The sequence below is a fragment of the Mytilus californianus genome, unplaced genomic scaffold (genome assembly GCF_021869535.1).
Source record: "Mytilus californianus isolate M0D057914Y unplaced genomic scaffold, xbMytCali1.0.p SCAF_4, whole genome shotgun sequence".
Taxonomy (NCBI): Eukaryota; Metazoa; Mollusca; class Bivalvia; order Mytilida; family Mytilidae; genus Mytilus; species Mytilus californianus.
This window is the reverse complement of record NW_026262690.1, coordinates 116445671-116473430: the sequence shown is the minus strand read 5'-3', so window position 1 is coordinate 116473430 and position 27760 is coordinate 116445671. Positions and strand designations below refer to the sequence as shown.

The following is a 27760-nucleotide window of genomic DNA, read 5'->3' as shown; positions in this document are numbered from 1 at the left end:
TGTTCATGATATGATTATTTACTGACCCGGTTCGAGTTTGTGTATTACTGAAAAATATCTCTGCTTTGAGAAGTTGAAAGACCTACAACAGTTCAAATCGAACCGGAACTAATCGATCCCTAGAGTGTAATTACTTGAAACTTAATAGTTCATGAAATATATATTTCGTTCAGCCAGCTTTTCAAGAGAGAGATTTCACTAAAGAAAAATGTCAGTATCTGCATCAAGTAGAAACAACAGGACCAATTTTTACGATAGGCGTCAGAAGACACTTATATGAGAGAAGAAACGTTCTGTAATAGGCTAATATACATAGTAATCAGTTTAAAAATAGAGAAGGGGTGGAGGTAATCATGTTTGTCCCCTTTACGGTTGCTCATAGACTCTTGAAGGAACAATTTATGCCTTGTCTCCTTTTTCCCCTTCTCCTGTTAGATCATTTTTGGGCTAATAGTATGGTTGTGAAAAAAGAAAATAACAGATGCGAAGGTTCAAAACCACCATTGAAAATGCGAAAACGCTTATATTATCTGATTAACAAATGGATAACTTCAGATGCAATAATTCCTGACTTGAAACTATCTTTCCATCGACAACAGCTAATGGAAAGTTGTTCACAGTGCTCAATTTCATTTTACATACCGATATTGTGATTAAGAAGAAACGATACCAATAATAAATGAACGAGAAAAAAACATATAGCATTTAAATACTTTATTTACTAGTGTGTATAAATAACTTAGGATCTGAACAAGCTAATTTCACAGGGCTGAGCAATATCACAGAATATTTTGAGATTGACTAGGGTCTTCTATATAATTTTATAAATAACATAACTATATACAAAAAGTTCTTTAAAATGGATCTGGTCAGATCTGTCATCTGAGCAAATATGACAATTTTACAATAATTTGCATTGTCTTGTTGTTTATTTCTCAAAATCAATTATTTACGTAGTTTAATAAATTTCTTCCATGTTACGTCCTGTTATCCGAAGACTGGATGCCACTGAAAAATATTGAAATGATAAATTTGTGAAAATAGATCATTAACAGTTTTATAAGTAATTACAATTATAAGTAATTACAGTAAGTATATGCATTCAGTTTTTAACCTAAATCTCCTTTATTATATATCCGCAACTATGAATAAACACAAGCACAGCTTAAAAAATACTAGTGTTATCTAAAAACTGTATTTAATAACATCATTTTTCAACTTTTGATGATTCTTGACAATTCAATACTGCTTTTTCCAAGATGTAAAAAAAGATTGTAATGATAATGTAATGTGGATTAATACATTTTTTTCTCCTCAGGTAAATCTAGGGGGAATATTTCAGATTGCTTCATCGGCCCTTATATATATATATATATATATATATATACCATATATATATAAGGGCCGATGAATCATATCGAAATGAACAAAAATACATTTAAGGTATAACATTCCATTTGTATAGCCCTTTCCGCGATTGTTTTGCCTATATGTCTTTTCGTCCAAATGTACGGCACACCCAGCTCGATCAGCTTGTTGTTTTTTTAAGCTTGAAACTTTGTTTGCTTAATATTTGCTCATATGTGAAACGTTCGCATATTGTCTGGATTTTTCTATCTTCAACCTCTTTCACAAAATTATACTTTTATGTGAAATTGAATTTATGATCTATGGATTATTCGCTTAACTCCTTAAGTTTTCAAGCTAAAACAATTTTAATTTGCACCATATTTGTATATATATATATATACAAAAGATGCACTTATGGTCAGGATCTTTTGTTTCCATCATTTTTTTTTCTCACAAAAATGGGGGTTAATGAACTTTGCAACTATTTGGGTACACTTTGACAATGAAGATGTCTTACTCTTCTTGCCGCTTGAAAATCTGCAAGATTATTGATGTTATCTTCTGTGAAAAACATTTTTTTAAATTCTTTTTAATTTAAACCCATCAGAAATATAAAATGAGATATGGAAAATGATTCGTCAACTGGTGGTTACTGTTTTGTATTCAACCTTGTTAAATTACCTTTGCTGGAAATTGCATTATACAATAAAGCATACATGCATGCGAACTTCAAAAACAGCAGTTTCAATGTGAAAATCGGTTATTTCCTTGACGGATGACCATTAATATGATATTATACATGCAATATATAATAGAACACACCATGCAGTCAAGTTTCTTACAAGTAAATTCTTCCTTACGTAATTCATTTCATTGTTAGCTAGCAAAACATTCCATCTATACATATAAAACTCGGATATTAAGATTTAACTGTTTATATATTAGTTCATAAAACACATCAAGCATTCCCTTTACCAAAATCAGTTCAATCCAGAAAGAGGATTTGGGAGTGTTCCAGCCACTCCCAGCCAGGTACCTTTGGCTCCAATAGATTTCCTTAATCCAACTGTTAATAGCCAATCAAATGCATTATACCATAAATACAACCAATCAACATTGCCTCTCTAACTAAATACTACCGTTATGTATCTATCATTAACTAAACTATCTAGTAAGGTTTCGTCACTTTCCGCTAAAATTTGAAGATTTTAAATTTTAAATTGCAAAATTAAATACAATCTGTAGATCTTAATATCAGATATTGTTTTCTTTTTTTTTTTTTAGTTTTTTCTGTTTCCAGAGACAGAGACATGTAATACATGTATTAAATATGTCTGATGTTTTATTTCCCCCTAAAAATCATTTTTCAAATTCATTTCCTTTTTCAAAAAAAATATACCCGCTATCTCTGTTCTGTACATCAATCATGTCTGAAACTGTGTACAATAGTCTAGTTTGTACTTATAAAAATACATGCTAAAATGCTTTAAATAAATGGTGACATTTGAGGCCATAAAAAATTGGAATAAAAATGTATACTGTGTGTCATGTACAACTTAAAGAAAGTGATTTCCGAACCAATCGACCAGTAATAAAATATTGTTGTTTTAACAAATTTAGGGAATCACATTTTTTCCAATTTTTATATACATGTATTTTAAATATTGTGTATTTATCAGAGAACACAGTTTTACAAGAATTGGAAGGTGCAAATAAATTAAATGCATGCTGTGAAATCAACACCTCTCCCAGTTCTAATCTACAGTCCTTTCCCGTGATAACGTCCCACAAAATACGGTGAACAATATACAGGTATCTAAAAGGTGGGATATACCTGACAGTTTAACAGGAATATAATAATGGGGCTCTAGTGCGACCTGTTTTAAAATGATAAAATGATAAATAAATATTTAGTTTGTACAGGATTTTAATTAAGGAAAGAAGTAGTATGTATCCTTTGATCTAATGAAAGGATGTGCAAAAACATAAAAATACACAAATACACAAATTCAGTGTAACCACTAAAAGGTTCGTCGAAGTTCAAATTATCTTTTTTTTATATGATTTTCGTGAATTCAAATTTATATAAATTCAGGAAAAGCAAGGGAAAAACACAATATCGTCATTGACTTAATTAACATTCAAATTCAGCTTGGCGCAGTTTATAAACATCAAGATATTGCTTTCAACAATTTGATCTATCAAACATTAAATTAGTATAAAAGGTTTTTATTTTGAACGAAATAATGATTTAAGACATATATGTGACAAAAGTTTAAGTAAACCCTTATAAATTGAAAACCTTCACGCAAGTGGGCGTTAAACAAAGACAAACATAACTTCGGCCTCATTAAACTTGATGATACTGTGCATATTGTTTAATATATAATTAAGATATAAGATATGCATATTGGTACTCTATGTTGTTAACTGGGTAAAACATGTAATGACATTTATTATAATTAAATGATAACTGTTTGATGATATTGCTCTTCTTAATCAAAATTTGGGAACTGAAGGAAGATGATGATGATGGATGGCTGCTTAACATCCAGCGGCAAATAATAATATGCATATTCAGGACGAGAACATGTTATTGTAATAGGAAGAGAAAACATTCGCGCCCTCGCAAACTGCTACGAAAGTTCTTTCAATCTGACCTTGAGAGCAACTAGCCGTCAATCTGACCTTGAGAACAAGTAGCCGTTCAATCTGACCTTGAGAGCAAGTACCCAACAATACGACAATGGCTTTTCAATGGTATATATTTTAACGTAATTTTTAAGCAAAAACTGATCATAAACAGAATACACCAATCGGTTTGAATGATTAAAATGAGTAAAAACCCGTTCGACAATCATTAAACATAAACGGGCTTCACTGACGCAACGAAGGCGAGAAAAAATTCTTATAACGAATTACTCACTAGTTTGTCAATTTAAAGGTATCATTATGAGTTTTGAAACATGATTTGTTAGTTAAAGAGACTTACGATCCATTGGTTTATTTTGCTCTTGGTACCAATATTTAAATCCGTTTTTGGCGTGATCGTAGTAAGTAGAATTGTATTTCGGTTTCCGTTTCGTGGCAGATGGAGCTCTGTACATTGTCCTTGGATTAGCCATACTATTTGAAAAACTTATTTTTTGAGCTGGTTGTCTCTTTGGTAACATAAAGTTGTTGTCTACCTGTTTGACAGTACCTGAAACATAGTTTTCAATCCTTTAAATAAACTTATTCTAAAAGGTTGCCAATTCAACACTGTAATTAAATCTTTGAATATTGTTTTTATTTGTATAAATATTGATTTTGTTATTAATAAATTAAAACCATACTTAATATTATTGTTATACACATATGTACTGTCACGGTACTACAATCTGTACGATACCTATATTTTGGCATTGTACAAGGTCATGTTTTCTCTGACAGTAATGACGTCTTTACACTAAATCCATTGGATGTTGGATGTGTACTGATTGATATTTCAGTCTTCGATATATGATTTTTTTATTAGTTGTTATTGGTATGAACTAGCTGTCAGTAACTGCGAGTACTCTCAGATCTGTACTTTATGTCTTTTTGTTACTAGCGATGAAAGATGGATAAATACCCAGCCACGTCCTGTCTGTGTTTTTGATTGATAATTTTCTGCTTTGCATCGATCTGATGAGTTAGGCCTTTTTCAATTGATTTTTATAGTTTGTTTTTATGTTCTGCTGTTACACCACTGTCCCAGGTTAGGGGAAGGTTGAGCGCTCACAAACATGTCTAACCCCGCCACACTCTTTATGTGTCTGTACCAAGTCATGAGCCTGTAGTTCAGTGGTTGTCGTTGGTTCATGTCTGTAATATTTGTTTTTCGTAAATTGTTTTGTTAAAAATTAGACCGTTAGTTTTCTCAATTGAATTGTTTCATATTTTAAATTTCATGTCGGGCCTTTTATAGCCGACTATTCGGTATGGATTTTTCTCATTGTTGAAAGCTGCACGGTTGCCTATAATTGCTTACATCCACTTCATTTGAACTTTGGTGGATTATCTCATTGGCAATCATACTACATCTCCTTATTTTTATATTCTTAAAATAAAAATAGACAAAAAAAGCTCTTGGTGGTTCTGTAAAATTCAAGGTTTAAAGGTATGTAATATTCTTTTTCTGTCGAAAGGTGTGAGCCTTTGAAGCTAATCATATTTTTAGACTGATAATAAGCAGTTTCAATTAAGATACTTTTACTTAAGTTTTAACTTTTTACAGTTATCAACGATTCTAAGACTATCAAACTATACAGTCATTTTACATTAGAAATGAATGCTGACATTTATTGCAAAAAACTAACACCCATTTGATTATGTTTTCAATAGGTAAATCACGGTTGGTACTGTGTATAAATTAAGCACAATTTTACCTTCTACAAAAGCCATATGTGATCCTGTGTTTGCAAAACAAGATGTTATATGACGCCATCTACCACCAGCTCGCCCCATTCGGTTTAGATTCCTAAAATACAAGTACAATTTTCGATAACCTTGAGCGAGTTTTTCCTTAATTCTACACAAATAAATGTATGTTTATCACTGACTTGTGTTACCAACAAATGACTTTTAATCTATCCATGTCCAGCTTTAGTACAATTATAATCTGACTTGACAATATTCTAAACACAAATAAATTTCTTTTTTTCAAAAAAATTAGTCACTATACTGTAAGTATAAAGTTACGTCCTTAAAAATACAACGGTAAACTATATATATGGTTATTTTGTGTATATTTTAGATGTCACAATATTTATCAAAGTAACTGATGAAAGACGGTTATAGGCAATATAACCTATCACACATTTAATTGAAAAAGAAGAAATGTGGGGGAAATTCAGCACTTCCATACCCCCACACCACTGTATATAATTTTGGTCATATAGCTCCTATCGTTACAGTGTATTTATGCATTCCTGGATTTCAAATGTTTAAGTTTAGACTTTCCTGATGAAGGTAAATCCAGAAAAGCGCTTCGGACACACGAAATTTAGAGTGTTCATTTCATTTAAAAGAGGTCTCTTGAGAAACCTCATTACGAACATTACAAGCGCTGTTATTTCTTTTTTCGTTGTTGGTAAAATCATTCTCTTACGATTCTTCCATTATGATGATTTTATATGTATGTATAATAATTTATATACGTATAGACTATACAATGTAGATTATGTTGCTTGTTGAGAAATCTCTCATACCACAATAGATCATATTGACAATGAAAACAATATAGCAATAAGTTAAATAGCCATTACATGTCTGGACTTTGTGATCTGTGAAACAGCCGATTATAATACTGTCTTGTGATTGGATCTAGGGATTCCTCTGTCCTTGCAGGCATGGTCATCTCTCTCTGTAGTCTCATTGGGGGTGGGGAGGAATACCGGAAGTCGTTATTATATCCTAATCTGGATTCTGTCTGTAACACAAGTAAGAAAGTACGTTAAGTTAATGAGAAAGAAACAAAAAAACAAAGGTTCACCAGAATAAGATATCGTAAGGGGGGGGGGGGGGGGGGGGTCCACCACCATACACTCTAATTCGCGGGTCAAGCATTCACACGATAGTATGATCTTTCGCTGTATAAAAAATAAGGCGATGTGGTATGAATGACAGTAAGACAACTATTCAACAGAATCAAAGAGAGGAGAAGGATGCCATAGGGACATTTAAACTCATAAGTCGATAATAAACTGATAACGCCATGGCTAAAAAAAAAAGACAAACAGACAGACAGACAAACAAAAACAGTACGCAAACACAACATAGATAACTAATGACTGAGCAACACGAACCCAACCAAAAATTGGGGGTGATCTCAGGTGCTTCGGAAGGGTAAGCAGATCCTGCTTTACATATGGCACCCGTCGTGTTGCTCATGTATGTACAAACCAGGTGATAAGTCTAATTCGGTAGGTCACATTCGGCGGAAAGGGGACGGGATTGTAGTTACGACAATTGGAACATATCCGATGTCATCTGTGAAACAGATATTCCATAACGGTCAACCAACCGTAAAATTGCGTCCGTAATTACGAAGGGACGATTTCACCACTTGGAACTCTTGGTTTAATAGCTTCCTTGTGAGCAGCAACCCTCTGTCAAGGAAATTATGATAGGAAATACAACCCCTAGAATATCGTATCAACTGGGAGATATATAATCCGTATGCAGGTGCTGCCGTGAAATTTTGCTACATAGAAATCACAATTGGGAAGCTGAAATCATCTCTTTTGTCGTAAAGTTTTGTTTTCAACCAACCATCATTGTCAATTTCTAGATGTAAGTCAGGATACGAGACAGATTTAACTGTATCTGTTGTATCCTTTATACTAAGTTCGATGGTATAGGCATGATTATGAATAAACCCAATACCGTATAGAAAGCTACAAAACGCCTCGGGATTGCAAAATGTTATAACAATACAAAACCGAAAACGAACGATCTAATTCCAGCTAATGACTCATCCAATTAATGTCGATATGCAATATACTTCAGTTAAAGCATTGTCCCAATGGTTTTTAGAATGATACGCCGATTATACATGTAAGTTTCTACATTTGTTCTTGGAGGTTTTGACAGATTTTGTTCATCAATAAAACTAACCATTGTCAAGTGTATGTGTGGAAAATTAGGCTAAAAATATTTAGCAAATAACATTGAAAAATCATATACATAAGTATAGGTTACATATAAAGTTGTACGTCGTTGTTTGCATGAAACCAAAAAAAAACATTTAAACGACAAAGGAACCTAGCTGTTACTAGCTGCTAAAGCAAAAATCTTTTATGATAGTTGTGATCGTTCATATGGTGTTGATATTAAAAATTCATGCATATATAGGTGTTAGATCGTTATGAATGTTTAATGAGTAATACCAATTATAGGTGACAATAAGGCAGCAACCAAACGACACAAAATAAACTTTGATATGCATATGTGAATATATTTCATTTTATTTGTTACATCTGAAGTTAAACTTGAAAAAATGCTGTAAAGACTTTGATTTATTTTTAGAGATGTAGAACACAGCAAATGCTTAAAGTTTTAGTATATAATGCGTTATATGGCCATAGCTTTGAATCTTCGGCATAAAAGTACAAAGAAATTCTTTAATCATTTCCTTAGACAACGTTTAAATTGTACATCTAAATGACATGAATAAAACGAAATGGTATTTTACCGTATTCGAAGGACTTAAATTTGTGACTAATTTTCATTAAAAATGTTATCATCCGATGTGGCATTGTGTCCCATTCGGGAAGAAGTGGATAAGTAATTAGGTGTACAAATCTAAACAACTTAAGACTTATGCATTTTTCACCCTATAACATGCCATTTGTCCAAGTTTTTTACTGTAATGGTAGATTTGTATCTATGTATTGACTGCAATATGCATTCAATATATTTTTAATGCGGTTGCTAAGTATAGTGAAACCACAACCAATTCCTCAGATGACTGATAGAAGCTTATTTAAAGAGAAGATGTCTCCACCAGAACAGAGTGGGTAGAAAATGAAACAATATACACTAAGTTCTATATTTTCTTTTTCAGATTGCAATTATTATTGTCTAGTGTGGGTTTTTTCGAGAGAAAAAAAATTAACTTATGTATTTTAAAAGCTGCAAATTAAAGTCCACACATTATGCCACTAAATACCAAAATGCACAAGACACATACCTGATCCTGGTAATCCTGAAACAAGACATAATCTCATGGAAAACAGACACACATATATAACATAGACATTCCAACATTAAAAAAAAAATTAAATATAGTAACGTATATTTCACGAATTAAAGTTGTAAACTCAGCAGATTGGAAATTACCCATTTGAAAATTAAACATTCAGAAACTTTGAAAGCGTTCATTCAATCATAAAATAATTATATTTACCTGTGTTGCGTGGTTAATCCTTGATCCCGGCCTCCCTGGCGTAACACGTCCGGGGGTATAAGCACCATATCTGCCTGTAGGGTCTGGAGGAGGTGATGGGCAATTAACATCTCCATACTGGTCTTCTTCATATACATCAGATGGATATCTATAGACAGATATATAAAACTTTTATCAGTCTACATTTGATGCTATGCAATTTTATATCTGAGTTTGTGGTTATTGATGCAGTTGATATGATAAGTACAACTACTAGTGGTCAGTTGAGAACGAGAATTCAGCCCAATTCTGGTCTCCTTATCTTGTAAGCGAATTATCCTAGCTAATTCCAAATTTTAAAGGAAATTACTAGTAAAATAGACTCCAAACTGGACTTACAACGTCAACAATGGACAAGCAACCCGTCGCAAGAAAGCTCGAAATGGCCCCAACAGTCTAGACAGGGTGTTAATATATCCCACTGATAAATTCAACATAGCGAACCAAACAACTGACATGGAGTTATCAATGAAATAAAATATGAAAAAACAAGGAGAAACACTGACAAAATTCCCGAACGGAACATAAACATGTGGTAGGCTTAAACTTGTTTTCCATATAATAACCCCCCCCCCCCCCTCCCTTTTATCTCTGTCAGTCGTAGAATAAAAGCTTACCTGCACGTACTAGTAGTTTGATGAAGAGTAAAAACTTTACCTGAATGTACCAGTCGTTTGGTAGGTAACAGAACTAGCTCTGTGGATTGGGTCATATTCCATCATCTCTATCAGATTTAAGAAATGTTAGTAATTTTGATATATATCCCCTGTCAATATGTTAGATTTGTATAGCATGGCTGATTACTTATTTATGCTGGAAGCTTGTTAATTATTAGGTTTTGTAATACGGAATACACCAGGGAATACCTGGACTAACTATTATATCTTCACCTATGTATATGGTTTTTATATACTAGTAGAATAGGACTAAAATGGAAAAGTTCGTATCAAGAAACTCATTTATTTGACAATAATACAGTGTGTTACTATTCAATTATGGTCCTTAAAGGATATGATACATGAAGCATTTTTATGAGCTACATACCTCATTTAATAGAGAGTTGGAATGAAGCTATCAGCTGTGAGCAAATTTGGGAAATTCCAAAAAAGGCAACCACCCTCTTTTCTCAAAGGACCCAGAGACGATTATTTTCAAACACCAAATATCGTTTTTTCTCACCTGACAACTCGCGGTTTGGATATTTTCAATATAAATATTTTTTTAAATAACAATAAGTAACGCCACAGCAGGTATTCATTCCACAAGAGTGTCACACAAACTTTACATCTTCTTTAACAAGGCCAAACTAATATAATTTCGTGTTCTCAAAACAAGGCCACACAAATCTGATTCTTAGTGAATTGGATAAAGACGGATGTGTTGTTCCGATTGGATAAGGCCTCGCCAATCCAAGCACAAGAACTTTCAATAAGGCTACATTAATCTGATTCTTAGTACATTGGATAAAGACGGATGTGTTGTTTATTGGACAAGGCCTCGCCAATCCAAGCACTAGAACTTTCAATAAGGTCACACAAATCTGATTCTTGTTGCATTGGATAAAGACGGATATGTTGTTTATTGGACAAGGCCTCGCATTCCAAGCACTAGAACTTTCAATAAGGCCATATTAATCTGATTCCTGTGGTTTTTTATTTGTTTGTTTTTGTTTTTGTTTTTTTTTTCACAGGGGCCACATTAGTTTAATTCCTTGTTCTTTGGGCGAGGCAACGCATTAAGACTGATTATTGTTCTTTGGAGAACATTCTACAATCAGACTCTTGTTTAAACCCTGATCCATGCATATGATTACTATTTTGGTGTTTTCAAAGCTATCCCTCGTCCCAAATATCCCTTAAACCAATGTGGGACACATATAAAAGCTTTTATCCCATATTATTTGTACAAAAAAGGAAAAAAATCGTCCCCCCCCTTTTAAAACAAAACAGCTAAAATATATTATTGTTGTTGCCTAAATACATAAACAATCTTATTAAGTATTTACATTTATGAATTTATCACACAACCCCCTATAAATCAGAGATCGAGATTAAATCTATAGAGTATTTACATAGTAGGAGCCCTGTGTTTTTGTACTTTAAATTTATCATATAAACATATCATTGTCGCATTCTTTAATATTTTGGAACAATTATTACAAAAGATATGGTATTGTCACAGTTGTAAGATTGTACAAATACAACATAGATAACCCTCAATGACATAACAGTACGGTGTCCATTAATACGGATTAATTTTCAATGATGTTTGTACAGTTGGTAGGCACGAGCACAAAAGATCGATTTTCCATGTTGTATTTAAGGACAGAAGGTCGGCTACCTAACCGACAGTCAGTCATATGGATTTGATAAATCTGTCAACACCTACTTCCAAATTCGGAATTATTCCAAATACAGAATATGAAATTCGGTCTGTGTTTTTACAAGTCATACAAGAACTTCGACTCGATCTACACAAAGCTTTACTGCGTCCCACGTGTTGCCGATACAAGCTTGTATAAAATTACCCTTTCATATTTGTAATATTTTTCAGAGGCACGGTCCCTACTTGTTAACATTAATTAACATGGCAATTTGAATATGCTACAATTTTAACACCAAATGTCTTTTATTTATGGCGTTGCTTAGGGAATGACGATAATTATAGCGTATCAAAGTCTGAACCTATGTTAGATCTTTAACTCGAGGCATGCAATTAAATTAAAACCATTATAAACTTTTAGTCGAACTTTAATATACACTATTGAAATAATTTTAAATGAGTAATAAAACTAATTGTTTGATTTATCACACAGGTGTTTTTATGAAAGAAATAAACCACTTTTTGATTTCTTATACATGAATAAAAAGAGATGTGGGGTATAGTTCAATGAGAAAACAGCTTAACGAAAATAAGGCATCGAGAGCTAGGGCAACCTACGGTCTTCAATGAAACACAGGAATGTATACAATATGCTAATTAAGCTGTAAATCGTCCCGAATTTATAAAAAAATATATGAATCAATTTAACAGAAACAATCAATTAACTGAGATCTGCCACCGACACCCAATTGTGCAAATAATGAAAAGCGTTAAGATATGACGTATGAAAACTTCTGATGAGGTTCATGACGTAAGTCAAAAATCTACATGTATGCACAAACTTTTATCTTTAAAACTCTTGATAATTTAGATGTCAGATGTACTATATGACTGTTGAACCGTTATTTGGTGTGTTCGATCAGTAGAGGACTGCATATGCAAGACGTTGTGTCACACGTGCGTACGGGCACGCCCACACACACAGACAGACGTGTTATCGGTTTGTATCATACCTATAATTGGTATTTTGATATAGCATCGCGATCGCCATTGACAGTATAACGTACCATATCGGATTCTACTAAACGAGCCATTTGGTTGCTCCTGCTTCAAACCCTTTTTGGACAGTGCAATGTTATCCTTGTAGCAGGCGGCTGAAACGAACCTACCGAATACGGTATTTCACGAGTTCAAACAAATATTGCATGCTTTAAATTGGAAAAAACCTAATTCGCAAACCATTGTGTAAATATTTAATGTAAAAATTGATATTTTAGTCTGTTATGAAATTGATCTTTAGAACTCAACATGGTTTATAATAATAAACTTGTCCAATCAATTCAACACGTCATCAGAAACAAAATGTTGAATAATATGTTTATTTGAAGTGTTTATATAGCGCTTAACATGCAGACAGTGAATGTAAATTTTACTTTCATACATAACTGTACAAGAAAAGTGTCGAACGTTTTTTTTTAAGTATATTCAATACTTCCAATCCATTAACTCTTACAGTCTGATAAGTGTTTATTCAAAACATTTCTATTTGAATTATATAAATTAAAATTGCTTTGTAGACTTTAAACTCTATCAAGTGTTGAATTAAAAAAAGTTTGAAAAAAATACTTGTAATTGCTGTACCATGAAAAATAAAGGTGAAACATATTGTATAATAACACTGGAACTTTAATTAGTTTTATTTATCTTTGATCTTTTCCGAATTTAGCATGAACGATATTTTTCTGAGCTTCAATTTCATTTTCTTGATCTTTTTTCAGATAGCAATAATGCAGATTAATGCACGGTGCAAATATTGCAGACGGTATGACAACTTGTATTTATAAATGACTATTATGAGTCGAATGTATGCGAACATACATTACATTGTAGGCATGATTTTTATAGCAACAGATCAAGGACTTCCATGCAGTTGCCATGATCATTCTTTAATTAAGTATTGTTTTACAAGTGTTTTTCGTTTGTAATACTTATATTACCTCGGTTTTTAGTTTAAACATGTTTGAAAATTGTATAGTGCATTTTTATCCCTATAGTTTCGTTAATCCATTGATTGAGATATAGAAAAGGGGAAGTCTTGTACAAGTAAAATTAGTCTAGGCCGGCGACTTGTAAACGTACTTACATCCAAATGACTATCTATTTTCTGACCATCCTGCCATATACAACCGAGTCACATACTGACAAACCTCTCCATTGAATACAATTTAGTCATTATTCAGCCACAAATATTTCCCTAAACCACCAAGTCCCTACCTCGTACTCCTACACCATACATATCACACCGCTTTACCACGTAATAACTATCTCGTACTACTACCAATTCGTTTCCCCGTACGACAAATTCCTAACTTTACTTACTTTAAACATATTTTATTGTCAAAACAAGAAAAATGACAACGTGTAAGACACAAGTTTTAATCTAAGGATAGACTTCGTAAGATTTTTACCAGTTCTCCTTTAAGTTTTAAACTTAGGAGGACCACGTTCCAATTCCACACCACCTTAAACTCCTCCCAAACTTATTTTCCAGGGGAACTTCTGTTAGGCAGAACAAATATATGTTGACACTACTACCCGAAACACCACCCCATATACCAAGTTACCACCTTGTACTTCTACCAAAAACAATATTACACATACCAAATAACTATCTCGTACTCCTACATAAAATCTCACCCCATATACCAATCGACTTGTAATTTTACCAAAAACACTATCCCATAAACCAAGTCACTATCTAAAACTCCATCATACCCCTGAGATACTATGTGTTATAGTAGTCTCAGCACACCCTTTCCGTCCAATTTGTTCTCTAGCTGCCATACATTAAATGTTCCACATAGAAAAGGTGTACATAGGATTGATGAAAATGATCTTAAGTTATAACAGTTAAAGGAACTTACATGTCATAGCCTCTCATTTCATATGAAGTATACGGTCGTCGAATTTGTCCCGGCATCTTGTTAAAGTTCTGTGTTGTCAAATGCGAGTTTAATTTCAATTAATATCCAATGTTTTCAATCAATCTTCACGCTTCGTTGTTTATCATTTGTCCAGTGAAAGTTTTCTTCTTATATCATAAATATACCTTTTATTGTTGTAGATTTTTAGTTGAATTTATCAACACAATTTAAACCTCCCAGATTATTCATAGTTCTCTATACTATAGTAGAAATATACGATTATTTGGGCCAGTTTATTAATTTTAGGGGGCTTTGAGACCGGATAAAAGTTATTAGGACAATGATTAAAGCGAAGAAGAATAACTTTATTGATGTATTGGCGTATATTTCTTTAATAAACGACAGACTTCAGGAAAAATTGACAAATTTAAATTTGATTTTTGGTTCAATTTAGTAAATATTTAACTTGAATACGACTCCATTTTACCTTTAGATTAAATTTCAATAGATCTTAACTACCGTTATAGAAAGGTATTCAAGCGGGTATTACAAAAGCTAGCTTAAACCTTTTTACGGATTAATCTCCGACCGTTCCTCTTGTCATTAATTAGGTGCAACATACATATGCACAACGCAAACATGAAAAGGAGATTAATTTTTATTAAAAGGGATTTTTATTTTAATAATGTTTAAGTCGATTTGTCTGGTGGTCTTGCACATAGACTTAAATTTTCCAATAGGACAAAAGGCGTGGAATGCACACTTGCAAGCATTATTATTTTTAACTTTCAATTTTGAAACACCTTTTAGTGCATCTGATCAATCAGTATCATATTAAACTGTCTTTTTATCCATATTTTAATTCTGCTTCTTTCTTTGTGTCTAATAATTAAAACTGTTCATGCTAATACAGAAAGGAAAGGAGAGCGCTACGGGTAGTATGGTTCGATTGTTATGGGAATTATACATATACTGAAAAATAACACAATATGAATATCTTTTATTGAAAATAATAATGCACTATTATACCCCAATGGGGTTGATTGCATACACGAAAATTAACAAAACAACACATTATAATACATCACAAAAATGATTAAAAAAAAAGACATGAATTTATAATTTTTTATATGTAAGTATCAAAATTGTGGGTTAAGACTAAGATGAAACAATAACAGTCTGAATTTTTAAGAGTACGAATACTCAACCATTATTGTCATAGAAAAGGGTCTGAATGCATGGGTTTCTTCAATTGTGTGTTTTTTCTTTACTTTTAGGGTTAATTGTCTCTACTGTGTATTTTTATGAATTATTCTGTAAACCATTACATTAATGCGCCTCATCATGCTCTATTCTCTCTGGACCATTTTCTTTTATTACTCTTCAAATATTCAAAAATTTGAAAATAAAATGAACATCATAATTCTAAATGAAAATATGTGGTATGATTGCTAATGAGACATCTCTCCACTAGAGACCAAATGACATAGATCGAAATTAACAACTATAGGTCACCGTACGGCTTTCAATGAGCAAAACCCATAACACATAGTCAGCTATAGAATTTGTCATTTGAAAGGATTCCGCGGAACCGTGTGTCTCGCGTGCGATTGCTGCTGTCAATGTAAAAGTGTAATGAATGTTGACTTAAAAAGTGATTCCATAAAATACAGAATTTTAAAAAAATCATACTTTTTCTTAAGATATTATTTCTTGGTCTTGAGGATTAGCTTTTGTCAAAGTTTCAAAACAATCCATGAGGGTTTACACAAAAAATTATCCCATGCAGACTGTCCGTAAATGTTAACTGAAAAAAATTAAGTCCATCTATCAGAAAAATACTGAAAATGAACAAAAAAATATTTTCAAAAATTTGCTCTGGATACTGTATTTAGGTTACTAGTAGTAAACAAGCTTTTGTCCAAATTTCATAATTCCATGAAGGTTTGACAAAGTAATTGATGACTATAAAACTGTAACCTCAGATTGAATCTGAATGTTGACTGTAAAAAAAAAATTATCAGTAAAATACGGGAAAATGAAAATAAATATTTTCAAAATTTTCCTCCAGATACTGTATTTTAGTCATAAAATTCTATGAAGGTTTGGTAAAATTATTGGTGTCTAAAAGAATCTTTCACCACAGACTGAATCTGAATATTGACGACGCCGACGCCGGAAGCTAGAATGTCTATGTCTCGCTTTCGCGACATAAATCTCACAGGCTCGACAATAGGTCCCGAAAGGACATATGTAAAACAATTCAAACAAGAAAACTAACGGCCTGATTTATGTACAAAAACAATGAACGAAAAACAAATATCATATACAGCAACAAACCAAAACCACTAAATTACACGCCTCTTACTTGGGACAGGCACATACAGAATGTTGCGAGGTTAAACATATTTGATGGCGCCAGCCAAACCCCTAACTAGCTAGGACAGTGGTGGAACGGCACAACACAAGAACAAACTACTAGTATACAAAATACAATGAACGAAAAATAAATATGAGAAACAGCAAAGAACGACAACCACTTCATTGATTGTCTCTAAACTGGAGTTATTAGCAGTTTCATCTTGTACAACTGTGTAGATACAACGTAGATAATGACGATGAACGATACATCAAGGTGCTTCATGTGATCTCTGGTGGATAGTTGGCAACCATACCACATTTTTTTATAATACGTGTAATACTTTTGAGAAAAGTAAGAATGCTTAAATGAGAAAGTGTCACCAGAAACCTTATTCCTGCAATTGTGGTTGAGACTGGCAATGTAGTCCTATGTGCTACGCTGATTCACCACAAAATAAGGACCCTTTTGATATTTTATAACATTAAATAGATATAGGAATAGTATGCTTAAAACGGGCGATTTATATAACTTCGTATACACGATATAGCTGTCTCCTGGCACACTACAGACTATTTCAGTCTGCAACGATAAAAAGTATGCATATCCCGGACTGGGAAGCGATTCATTCTACACTTTTAACGATCATTCGACAGAAAAAAAAAAACATAAAAATAAACAGCTATGCATGCGTTTTACGATGATATGCAGAAATAAGGAATTTCGGAAATTGAGAATCATCATGAAACGACAAATTGACGGTCTTTCTTTTTATCTGCCTTGAGCAAAATATGACATTCCGTGCATGATTTACTATACAAATTTGGGATATGACCTACTAGCGCATTCTTCGTAATCTAATAATCTTCGTCCCACTTTAATTTCCTAAACCTCGTTTCAAGTTGAATTTATGAGACATTGTAGTTCACGTGCATTGGAAGTTTTTTTCTTACACAAATTTATCGTATACTCGTGCATGTTGGAGGAAACGTAAGGTACATTTGGAATTTCTGAAATCAAGCTCGAAGTACGTCCTTTTTATTGACAAACAAACTTTTAGGCTATTGGACAAATATGGTATTATATGTCTGGATTTTGTGCTTTTAATCGTCAGGAAAAAAATATGAAATCGTTTTTAAGAAGATGAACGTTTCGAATTACTTTTTCAACACTGTATATCTTGGTCTTAATTTACTTTTTTTATTCTAATTAACCCATGTAATTTAAGAATCCGTAGAAAAAAGAAGCACACAGAGTAGATGCTTAAGAAAAGTGTACAAAAAAAAGAAACATCCAAATACAATTTACATGTATATATATATATATATAATCATTTAAATGCATTTTCGTTAATGAACGAAATGTGCAATCTAATTAAAATATGTATCTCTGATTTCTTTATACTCATATGAGTAAGTTACAATTGATCGATATTTTAATTAGATTACGAAATGTGATAATACGTCAATGAGACAGCAACCCAAAAGCACGAAAAAACAACAAACATCCAAAGTTCAATGAAAAGCATGTATCTATACAATATGTCAAGCACTAAACCGCAACGAGTCTAAAAAGTTATGATTACATCAAATAGATACTATATCAAAGATCTGTCATGAACACCATGTTCTTTAATTGACAAAAACATAAAGACATGACAAAGACAGCCACTGAATAAGTTCCAGACTTTGGACAGGTACATGAAAAATGTGACGGGTTAAACTAGTTTTCGAGATCTCAGTCAGTTTATCAGTTCGGCGAATTGCTGATTTCAGCGGACACACATATAAATTTTACATTGAGCAAAAAACAGATTCGCAAATATTTTCCAACTTACCTTGACCATTTCATTGTTTCCATTAATCTTTGCATTCGGTTTTTTCCCCTCCCCATAGCTATAGCACATTTCTCAAAAACGCTGTTACCACCAACAAAGTCAGTTAAAATACTGGCGATGACAACTGGATAAAAGAATTGTTCTTTTTATCTTATATCTTGCACACCTTAATTACAAAATACTTAAATGAACAAGTGTTAATAAACGGTTAAAGGGATTAATTTGAATCGGATATGCATGGAACGCTTAATTTTATTGAACATTACCCAAATGCAGAACTTGGCTCAAAAAGTAGATTAGTAACTTTGGAATCGATGTGCATATAAAGCCGCACCAGTCTGATTTACGGTTCATAAGATTTGTTGCACTAATTTTTGGATCGAACAAAGTTTTGATAAAGAAATGTTTTCCCGGTATGTAAAACCTTTATAAAGCAACGATTTCCGCAAATCGTCACCCTATCAAACTGAAATTAATATCGTGGTCAATAATGGAGCAATACTACATTTGAAACAATAATTATGTTACACAAACCAAATACTAATAGTGCCAGACATGCCAACATGTTGCCTTTTGTTGTTCATCTGTTTGTTTTCTTTTTGACGAGTAGGTTATTTCGGGTTGATGCCGTTGGCGTTATGAGTTTGTACTGATGTCTTGTTATATTTATAGTTTGTAAATGGGGGATATCGTAGTACCACGGCTTCCACTTCCTCTTCACACATTGTAGCTAGTTAAAAGTAAGAACTTGAAGTATGGGTTTTAATTGATAAGACTGTAGACATCTCTTTGAAAGTTTACAGGACTCCAGCCGTGAGCTTGTGTCGAGATAGCTGTAGCTTGTCCGTCTTTTTTGACATGGTGTTGTTTGTCATTTTGAACTTTACGGTTTTTGATTGTATCCTTGGTATCTTATCCTCTTGTTTTTGTATAGGTTGAATATCAAGTGAACCACCATTAGCAAACTATACTGCATGCATCATACTTACTCTATCCCGGGACATACTATATTGACAGTATAATAGTCCCACCTTTAGCGTATATATTCTTTATTGCCCATGCCAATTACCTTATACAGTGTTAAATGTTTATGTTTTTTTTTTAAGTTTCCCGAGATTATGACATTTTACGCTTATAATGGTAATGTATATTCTTCCCCTTCACGGGTTCAAAGAAATTGGACCAAGTTCCCCTAAACATATTTCACAAGAGGGCCATTTTCAGATAATCTTTCAATCTTTATTTAAACGCACAGTACCGCTAATTTGAAGTTCTAACAATATTGCGGCTTATATTTCTAAACATATGCCCAAATTATGAATTATAAAGATAGCTGTAAACTGTGATTTTGATAAATTTTGATAAATTTTGAGTACAATATCGTCATCAATATCAGAGACGTACAAAAAGGACGCCCTTAACCAAAACCACCATACTTTTGAAAGTAATTAACTCAGGAATATCTCGTCGTTAAGATATTTTTGGTTTTGTCCTTAGATGCAATTTTTTACAAAAACATGTGAAATTTTTAGTAATGTATCAGAATAATATCCCATTAAAATGTTTCAAAACATTTTAATTTTATGGAAATATGTACAATTGTTGAACTTGATGTGATGAAGTATCCAGAATCTTTATGATATACAATTCCAGTATCTTCAACTTCTACAGGGGAAATTGACCTCACCTCTTTGACAATCAATGATCTTTTCTTCGTCTAAAACTGTGAATCACTTGAAATGACTGAACATGACGTCGATTTGCCTTATTACCCAAAAGATTTAAGTAGATTAACTGTATACCGCCATCTTAGATTGTAAAATAGCAGTACACTATCGGTCTAGTTCTTTGCTTAAATTTGAGACAGATTTGCAATTAATGTGTGGGCTGTTTATTTGAATACAGAAAAATAAGTGATTTATTGCATTATTTAGACTTTTTGAACAAATATCAGTTATTTGTGTTTGTTTGAATCAATTTTTCGACTAAGTCATTTAAGGGGAGATAACTCTTCCAGTAATTTTTTTACTAAGGAATGTTTAAGGTTTAAGAATTTTTTTAATATTTACTTGTAGCAAGAAAACAAATTCTGCGAAACCATAATTTCTTTTTATTTCTTAAAGCATATTATAAAAACATCATCTGATATTTTATTACAAAATTCTATCTCATAGATTTCTTTTTATTCACGAAAAAGTGTGTTTTTTCATTAATAATCATTGAAAATTTGACAATTTTGCACATCTTGAAGTTTGATAAATAACACCGTGACCCTTGCTTTTTATTAATTTTATGAAAAAAACATGGTAAAATATACATTTTGGCGAAGTATAATAAAATTTTATCTGAGGAATATATACCAAGGATCCACCTTAATTAAGCAAGGGAAAATTTAAAATTTGACATATTATAGCATAGTATGATAAGCGCTCAACTATGTTTCCTAGACCTTTCAAAAGAATAAAATCTGTAAAATTTTCGTATAAAAGCTTCTGGCATGAGCTCCTCGAATTCCGTGGAAAAACCCTGCTTTACTTCCAGCTTTGTTCCGAGTTTTAGAAATTAGGAAATTATCTCCCCTTTTACAACAAAATTTGCGGGAAATCACTTTGCCAGTGTACAAACTTAAACTAATAACACGTTTAAACAATTGAAAATGGGTGTAAGTTTAATTATGATTATTGTTTTAAATTTTTTGAGATGAAATAATGTTGACCTCATTGAAAACATTACATTCTTCTTCCCTATGGCTATTGAACTAAAGACATCACTCACCAGGCCAAAGTGAAACAAAAAAATAATTTCTCATCGTGTGTTTAGGGTTTCCTCCTTTAGAAAAATAGGATAGGCACTGGTAGGTAGTATCGTTTTTTACTTTGCTCTATTCATTTAACCCTTAGTATATGTGGACCCCTGCTATTTTTGTAGGGATACACTATCAAAATCTTTTACATAATAAAACTTTAAAGACTACGCATACACATAGGATAGTCCAGATAATAACGTCTTGAAATTGCTTTTTTCTGCACGAAGGAAGGCTTAACAGGAAAAAAAAATTAAAATAGCCTTTCAAGATGTCATAATTTTTTAGACTAACATATAGCAAATATATAGGGCTGCCTTCCGACAGTTGAACTAACCAACCAGCTCTTCTTCTAGTGCACATGATATATGTGCACTAGAAGAAGAGCTGGTTGGTTAGTTCAACTGTCGGAAGGCAGCCCTATAATCCTATTAGATCGGATCCTGCACGGTGTAACATACAGAGCAGGTAGCCGTAGGGGAACCCTCCACACATTAATTTTTAATTTTGGCTTTAATGGGGTGTTATTCTGTTATTGTATTCTCTGATATACAGTAATTTTGCAGGGTTTTCAAAATGGTAGTTGTATCGCGTTACATTTATCAAGGCATCTACATGTACCTAGTTTGTCTCATTAACTAATTCAACCAGTATTATGATACCCCCAAAAACTCCCCAAAACTGATTAAAAATCAGAGAACTGATAGATACTACTGCTTACATCATTTTGTATATTGACATTATAAACGACTAAAATTTTTAGATATGTGTCACTTTTACTCAATTTATAAGTACAACTTAACTTTGGAAATACAATTTTCGAGTCATGTTTGCAAGTTGCTTGAAAACAATAAAGCACATGTAATTATTCAAAAGGTAGCTAACTCTATCATGCCATATTTCCCAAAATAAAAGGTAAACTGCAATTGGTGAACTTTATTCTTGAAAGTGATCTATCTAATAACAGGAATAAGGAACACTTAGATTACATGTAACAACCCAAATAATGCACCACATATTATATATAATAGTTTCACAATTTTCTGTTTTTTCCACAAATTTGTGGAATTATACTATATTGTAAGCATAACCTTGAGATGAATACAGTGTTTACAGAGAAAAAAAATTCTATGCAATAGAAATTTTTACTCAAAGAAATTAATGGAGGTGGTGCATTTCTTTTGTTTTTGAATATATTTAAACTTTATTTCTCTCTTCTAATCATTTTTCTTGTGATGTCAATGTCATTAATGTAAAGATTTTATTTTTCAGAGAAAATCAGTAAAGTCAAAAGAAAAGAAGATGAAGAGAAAAGAGGTAAATTTCATATTTACATTTTTATTTACAGAATTATGCAGAATTAGTTATATGAAGCTAAAAAATATCTGTGGTTTTACAGTAATGTCCTATGTTTATCAATAAATTCAATGCTTACCAGTACTTTTTACATAGATTTGATAGGAAATTGTTTTGTCTTGAATTCTTATGAAAAATCCTGAAATCATTGATAATGCATATATACCTGTGACTGGTATGCAGTTAAATTGAGTTTCAAAAGGGCCTTCAGCCACAATACAATTAAGTTAAAGTGTATCATCTGTAGAGGAACTTTTGTTTGTGTTTTATATGCTTGTAATATAATGATTTTTTGTCGAGCCTGCGACTTTTGTCGCAGAAAGCTCGACTTAGGGATAGTGATGCGGCGGCGGCGTTAGCTAACTTCTTAAAAGCTTTATATTTTAGAAGGTGGAAGGTCTGGATGCTTCATACTTTGTATATGGATGCCTCATGTTACGTAGTTTCCGTCAGTCACATATCCAATGTCCTTGACCTCATTTTCATGGTTCAGTGACTACTTGAAAAAAAAGTTAAGATTTTTTGTAATGTTAAATTCTCTCTTATTATAAGTAATAGGATAACTATATTTGGTATGTGCGTACCTTGCAAGGTCCTCATGCCCGTCAGACAGTTTTCACTTGACCTCGACCTCATTTCATGGATCAGTGAACAAGGTTAAGTTTTGGTGGTCAAGTCCATATCTCAGATACTATAAGCAATAGGTCTAGTATATTCGGTGTATGGAAGGACTGTAAGGTGTACATGTCCAACTGGCAGGTGTCATCTGACCTTGACCTCATTTTCATGGTTCAGTGGTCAAAGTTAAGTTTTTGAGTTTTGGTCTTTTTTTCTAATACTATATGCAATAGTTCAACTATATTGGGTGTATGGAAATATTTTATGATCTATTTGTCAGTCACGCAGGTTTTTTTTTACCTTGACCTCATTTTCAAGGTTCATTGCTCAGTGTTAAGTTTTTGTGTTTTGGTCTATTTTTCTTTTACTGTATACAATAGGTCTACTATATTTGGTGTATGGAATGATTGTAAGGTGTACATGTCTAGCTGGCAGGTGTCATCTGACCTTGACCTCATTTTCATGGTTCAGTGGTCAATGTTTAGTTTACTTGGTTAATGTTAAGTTTATGTGACAGTTGTAATAAAGCTTTATATTTAGGACTATCAACATAAAATCAATGATTAGTAAAAAAGGCGAGACATTTCAGTGTGTACACTCTTGTTTTAGGAATCAGCAAAAATGGCAGTGTCATTGGAAAAAGTTGATAAAGCAAATAAAGTAAGTAATATAGATTATAATACAGAATTTTGATCATAGTCCATTAAATTTATTTACAAATTTTAAAGACTGTATAGGGAATTTAGGATCCATTGTTTACATGTAAGTCGTATCTTAACTTTCTTCTTGGATTTGTTTTTTAAATCACATGAGAATGTAAAACAGTAGGCTGGAAATCCTTTTTTATGTTTTCTTGAGACAGTGTACTCAATTTTAAGTTACCAATTATACAGGGACTAAACTGAACGCTTGCCCAGTCGCCCAAGGCGACCAGATTTTCGGCTGGGCAAATATATTTTATCATCCTGATCGCCCAGCTGGCGACTAAAATATTTTGAAGTGAATCCCATTTTTACCCTTTCCCCCGCGATATAAACAAAAACTGTTCCCAAATGGAAACCTGCTTGTCTAATCAAAGCAGGATAATTAAAGAGAGAATTTCCGAAAACCAGTAAGTTCATTTTAATAAACCAAACCTGGTCGGACAACTATGTTTTCAATACGAAGTCACGATTTGACATATACCTCCTTCTCTAAGCACATGTTCATGGTGTTCTTAACCCTCTTTTAAATCGTCTACAATTATTTCATTATTGTTTAGTGTTTTCTTTTGAACTGTGCAATATGCATCGCGAAAGGGATGCATTCCAGTTGTCCAGGGAGTCATTACAAGCCTGTATTAGACGGTAACTTGTCCAGGAATCGCTATTTACAAAATCTTCAATGAAAAAACGAAACGCAAAATCTCGTTAATAAATATCGTAATATCTAGTTTGATATCCAATCTTCAATAAAAAGTAATTGAATAATAATTTTGATCAACACTATTAGAGGATGGCTTGGATTTGAAATAGCGTTAAAAAATTATAGAAACAGCCATATTGTCAAAAGGTCAACAGGAAGTTGAAATTGAAGGGAGACAATTTTGGTAGAAAATGTACTAAAATCAGTATTGTCAAATCTTATGATATATTTATGGTGGCAATAATTCAAATATTATAAAGTTATCACACAAAATCTTTACCAGACTCAGAAGTAGGAACACCTAATAAGGCTTTATTAGTATATGAAAAGTACATTTCAGTTTTATTTTATTTGTATAAAAATTGGATGGGCTCCTGAAATTTCAACTGGGCCCCTGAAAAAAATATTTTAGGGGCCCAGCTGGCCCCTGGAGGAAAACAGTTAAGTTAAGTCCCTGTTATATTGTGTGTTTTTGTCAATTTACCCATTATTATCAGTTGTTTAACATTATATATTAAAGTAGTTTTTATATTTAGAAAAATAGTTGTATTTTTTTTCTAATACAGGTGCCAGACCCAATGGATTTTGTGAAACCATTCAGAAAATTTGACAGAAATGGGTAAATTAATTAATCTAAAAGATTTGTGTTATTTCCCTTGCTAACTTAACTTTGTTCATCACATTTATAAATGATCTGTTTAATTAATTATAAGCTACCAATTTATGTTTTTCTTTGTCTGTAAAATTTTCTTTCTTATTTCTGTTCTACAATTAAGATAGTTTTCAGGCTCATTTTGATGCTTCATTACCAGTCATAGTCTTGTAGAACCGCCAACAACCTGTTGTCTTTATTTTGATCTGAACTTGCTTTTTAAATTTTTTAACATAACTCAGAAATCTGAAGAAGTAATATTACATACATTATATTCTACTCATACATGTACCAAGAAAAATAAAACTGGCTACTTGAACAATTTTAACAAAAAAGTGATCTGCTTTAAAATACAATCGTTGGACCTGCATGAATACACAAACTAACAAAATAGATATACAAAAACCCACAGAAACTCCCAATTCTAATTGAAACCATTTTCTTTGAAAATGAGATAACTTTTGCCAGTGTTCCATAGAAACTTATATAAGATATATGGTATAATTGTATGTATTCTGTATGAGGAATATATAGAAATACCGGGTGTTCATCTGTCCTTTGTGTATCCTTCCATTCCTGTGTATACAAAAACAGATAAAGTAAAATTTCTGCTAATATTCCTTTTTTTCTGTAGTAATGAACAGAATTTCCTACAATTCACTTTTGAACAAAGTTAACTTGAAAGACAGAAAGCTTTTAATAATATTTGTTTTGTATGGCGTACTTTTAGGGATATTAAGAATTTTTTTACCATAATATACAGTCAAATCTCGCTAAGCCGAAGTCAAAGGGGCCAAATGAAAGTATTTGACTTATCTGAGGTTCAACTCACCAGAGTCTTCAACACAACAGGGTTCGACTGTAGTTATGGTCATTTATTACTTTATACATTCTTTTTCAGATTGAGTTTGACCATTGAGTTTAAACGTATAGCAGATATGAGTGAAGAAGAAATAGAATGGGCATTTGATCTCACAAAGAAAAATATGCAAACATTGTAAGACATTAATAGAACATCTTCACTACATCTTGGGTAGATTTTGTCTTGTCTATCTGCCCACGAAGGACTGTCCAATCAAATTTAAATGCAGATTTAAAAAAAATATTGATTACAAAGTTTAAATCATTCAGTCCATTGCCAGCACTTGGCATCCACTGGTTATCTTCTTTCAAAATTATTTTGATTATATAACTTGACCAGCAATCATTGCCACTGTTAAATTGAATAGAGCATAGGGGTAGAACTACAGTTTTTGTTTTTTTTCTCAAAAACAAGTGCAAATCTATTTAGGGTAAACATGATCATCTACCATCAAATTTTAAGAAAAAATCTGGCAAACCATTTTTGAGTTGTTGCTCCTGAAATATAAATTTTTAGCAAATTTCACAGTTGTTTGCAATTATTAAATAATAAACAGTACTTGAAGCTTGAGAAAAAGATATAAAAAATTACAATAAGTATTACTGGTGTATATAATGCTTATACTGAAAAAGAATCGTTTATATTATATCTTGAAAGTATTAGAGGGCATTTCCACCAGCTAATCTGAAGTGCTTACTTTACAGATATGAAGAAAGTGAATGGGGATGGAAAGATAAGGACAAGAGAGAAGAAATGACAGAAGATAAAGCACTGTATCTGATAGCAAGATACACAAATAATAAACCTGTAGCATTTACACATTTTAGATTTGATATGGAGTTTGATGAAGAAGTGTTATATTGGTAAGAGTTAATACTGTCAGTTTTTTGTTTTTATATGCCTTGCTTAGAGGGGACATATTTGATATAATGTAGTTTGAATGCATATGTCAACACTTTGTGCAATAACTCAAATTCGCTTTAACCAATTCTTGTGAAATTTTAACACAATATCAGGATTGATGGAAGAAAGCACCATTTCAATTTTGACAATTTCAAATTTTGTCTTTCTAGAGTTATTGGACTTTACACATGGCAAAATGGACAATGTTTTATAAATAACTCAACTTTGCTCTGATACTTTAGCCTGAAATTTTATCACAAGGCTACAATTAAAAGAAAACTCCATTTAAAATTTCTTGATTGTTACTTTTGTCACTCCATAGTTATGGGACCTTATTCATGAAAAGTCGAACCGTTTTCACACATTGTACATTAAATCCAATATGTTTGTACTGATTTCAT

The 27760-nt window shown here is 32.4% G+C and overlaps 2 protein-coding genes across 9 annotated transcripts in view; one reads left to right on the top strand and one right to left on the bottom strand.

The window, feature by feature from the left end:
• Positions 1 to 699: 699 nt before the first annotated feature.
• Positions 700 to 18918, bottom strand: LOC127739190 (uncharacterized). Of its 6 annotated transcripts, none has more exons than XM_052250808.1 (8): positions 18762 to 18918; positions 9281 to 9428; positions 9065 to 9079; positions 6639 to 6802; positions 5760 to 5851; positions 4343 to 4552; positions 3185 to 3227; positions 700 to 1008 (listed from the first exon to the last, which is right to left on the bottom strand). In XM_052250808.1, the coding sequence occupies exons 1-7, from the start codon at positions 18815 to 18817 to the stop codon at positions 3193 to 3195; spliced, it is 720 nt and encodes a 239-aa protein (XP_052106768.1). In that variant the 5' UTR covers positions 18818 to 18918; the 3' UTR covers positions 700 to 1008; positions 3185 to 3192. The 6 variants fall into 6 exon arrangements, with proteins under 6 accessions (XP_052106768.1, XP_052106765.1, XP_052106763.1 ...); XM_052250805.1 differs by lacking the exon at positions 3185 to 3227 and adding an exon at positions 2490 to 2542; XM_052250803.1 differs by lacking the exon at positions 3185 to 3227 and adding an exon at positions 2326 to 2416.
• Positions 18919 to 21315: 2397 nt separating this feature from the next.
• The window catches only part of LOC127739192 (N-alpha-acetyltransferase 40-like), a 35469-nt gene continuing 29024 nt past the window's right edge, over positions 21316 to 27760 (top strand). For all 3 annotated transcript variants that reach the window (XM_052250812.1, XM_052250810.1, XM_052250809.1), the window contains exons 1-6: positions 21316 to 21423; positions 22837 to 22881; positions 24148 to 24198; positions 25509 to 25561; positions 26496 to 26591; positions 27161 to 27319. In XM_052250812.1, coding sequence (XP_052106772.1) covers positions 21418 to 21423; positions 22837 to 22881; positions 24148 to 24198; positions 25509 to 25561; positions 26496 to 26591; positions 27161 to 27319 — 410 coding nt within the window. In that variant the 5' untranslated portion in view covers positions 21316 to 21417. The remainder of the gene's footprint in view (positions 21424 to 22836; positions 22882 to 24147; positions 24199 to 25508; positions 25562 to 26495; positions 26592 to 27160; positions 27320 to 27760) is intronic.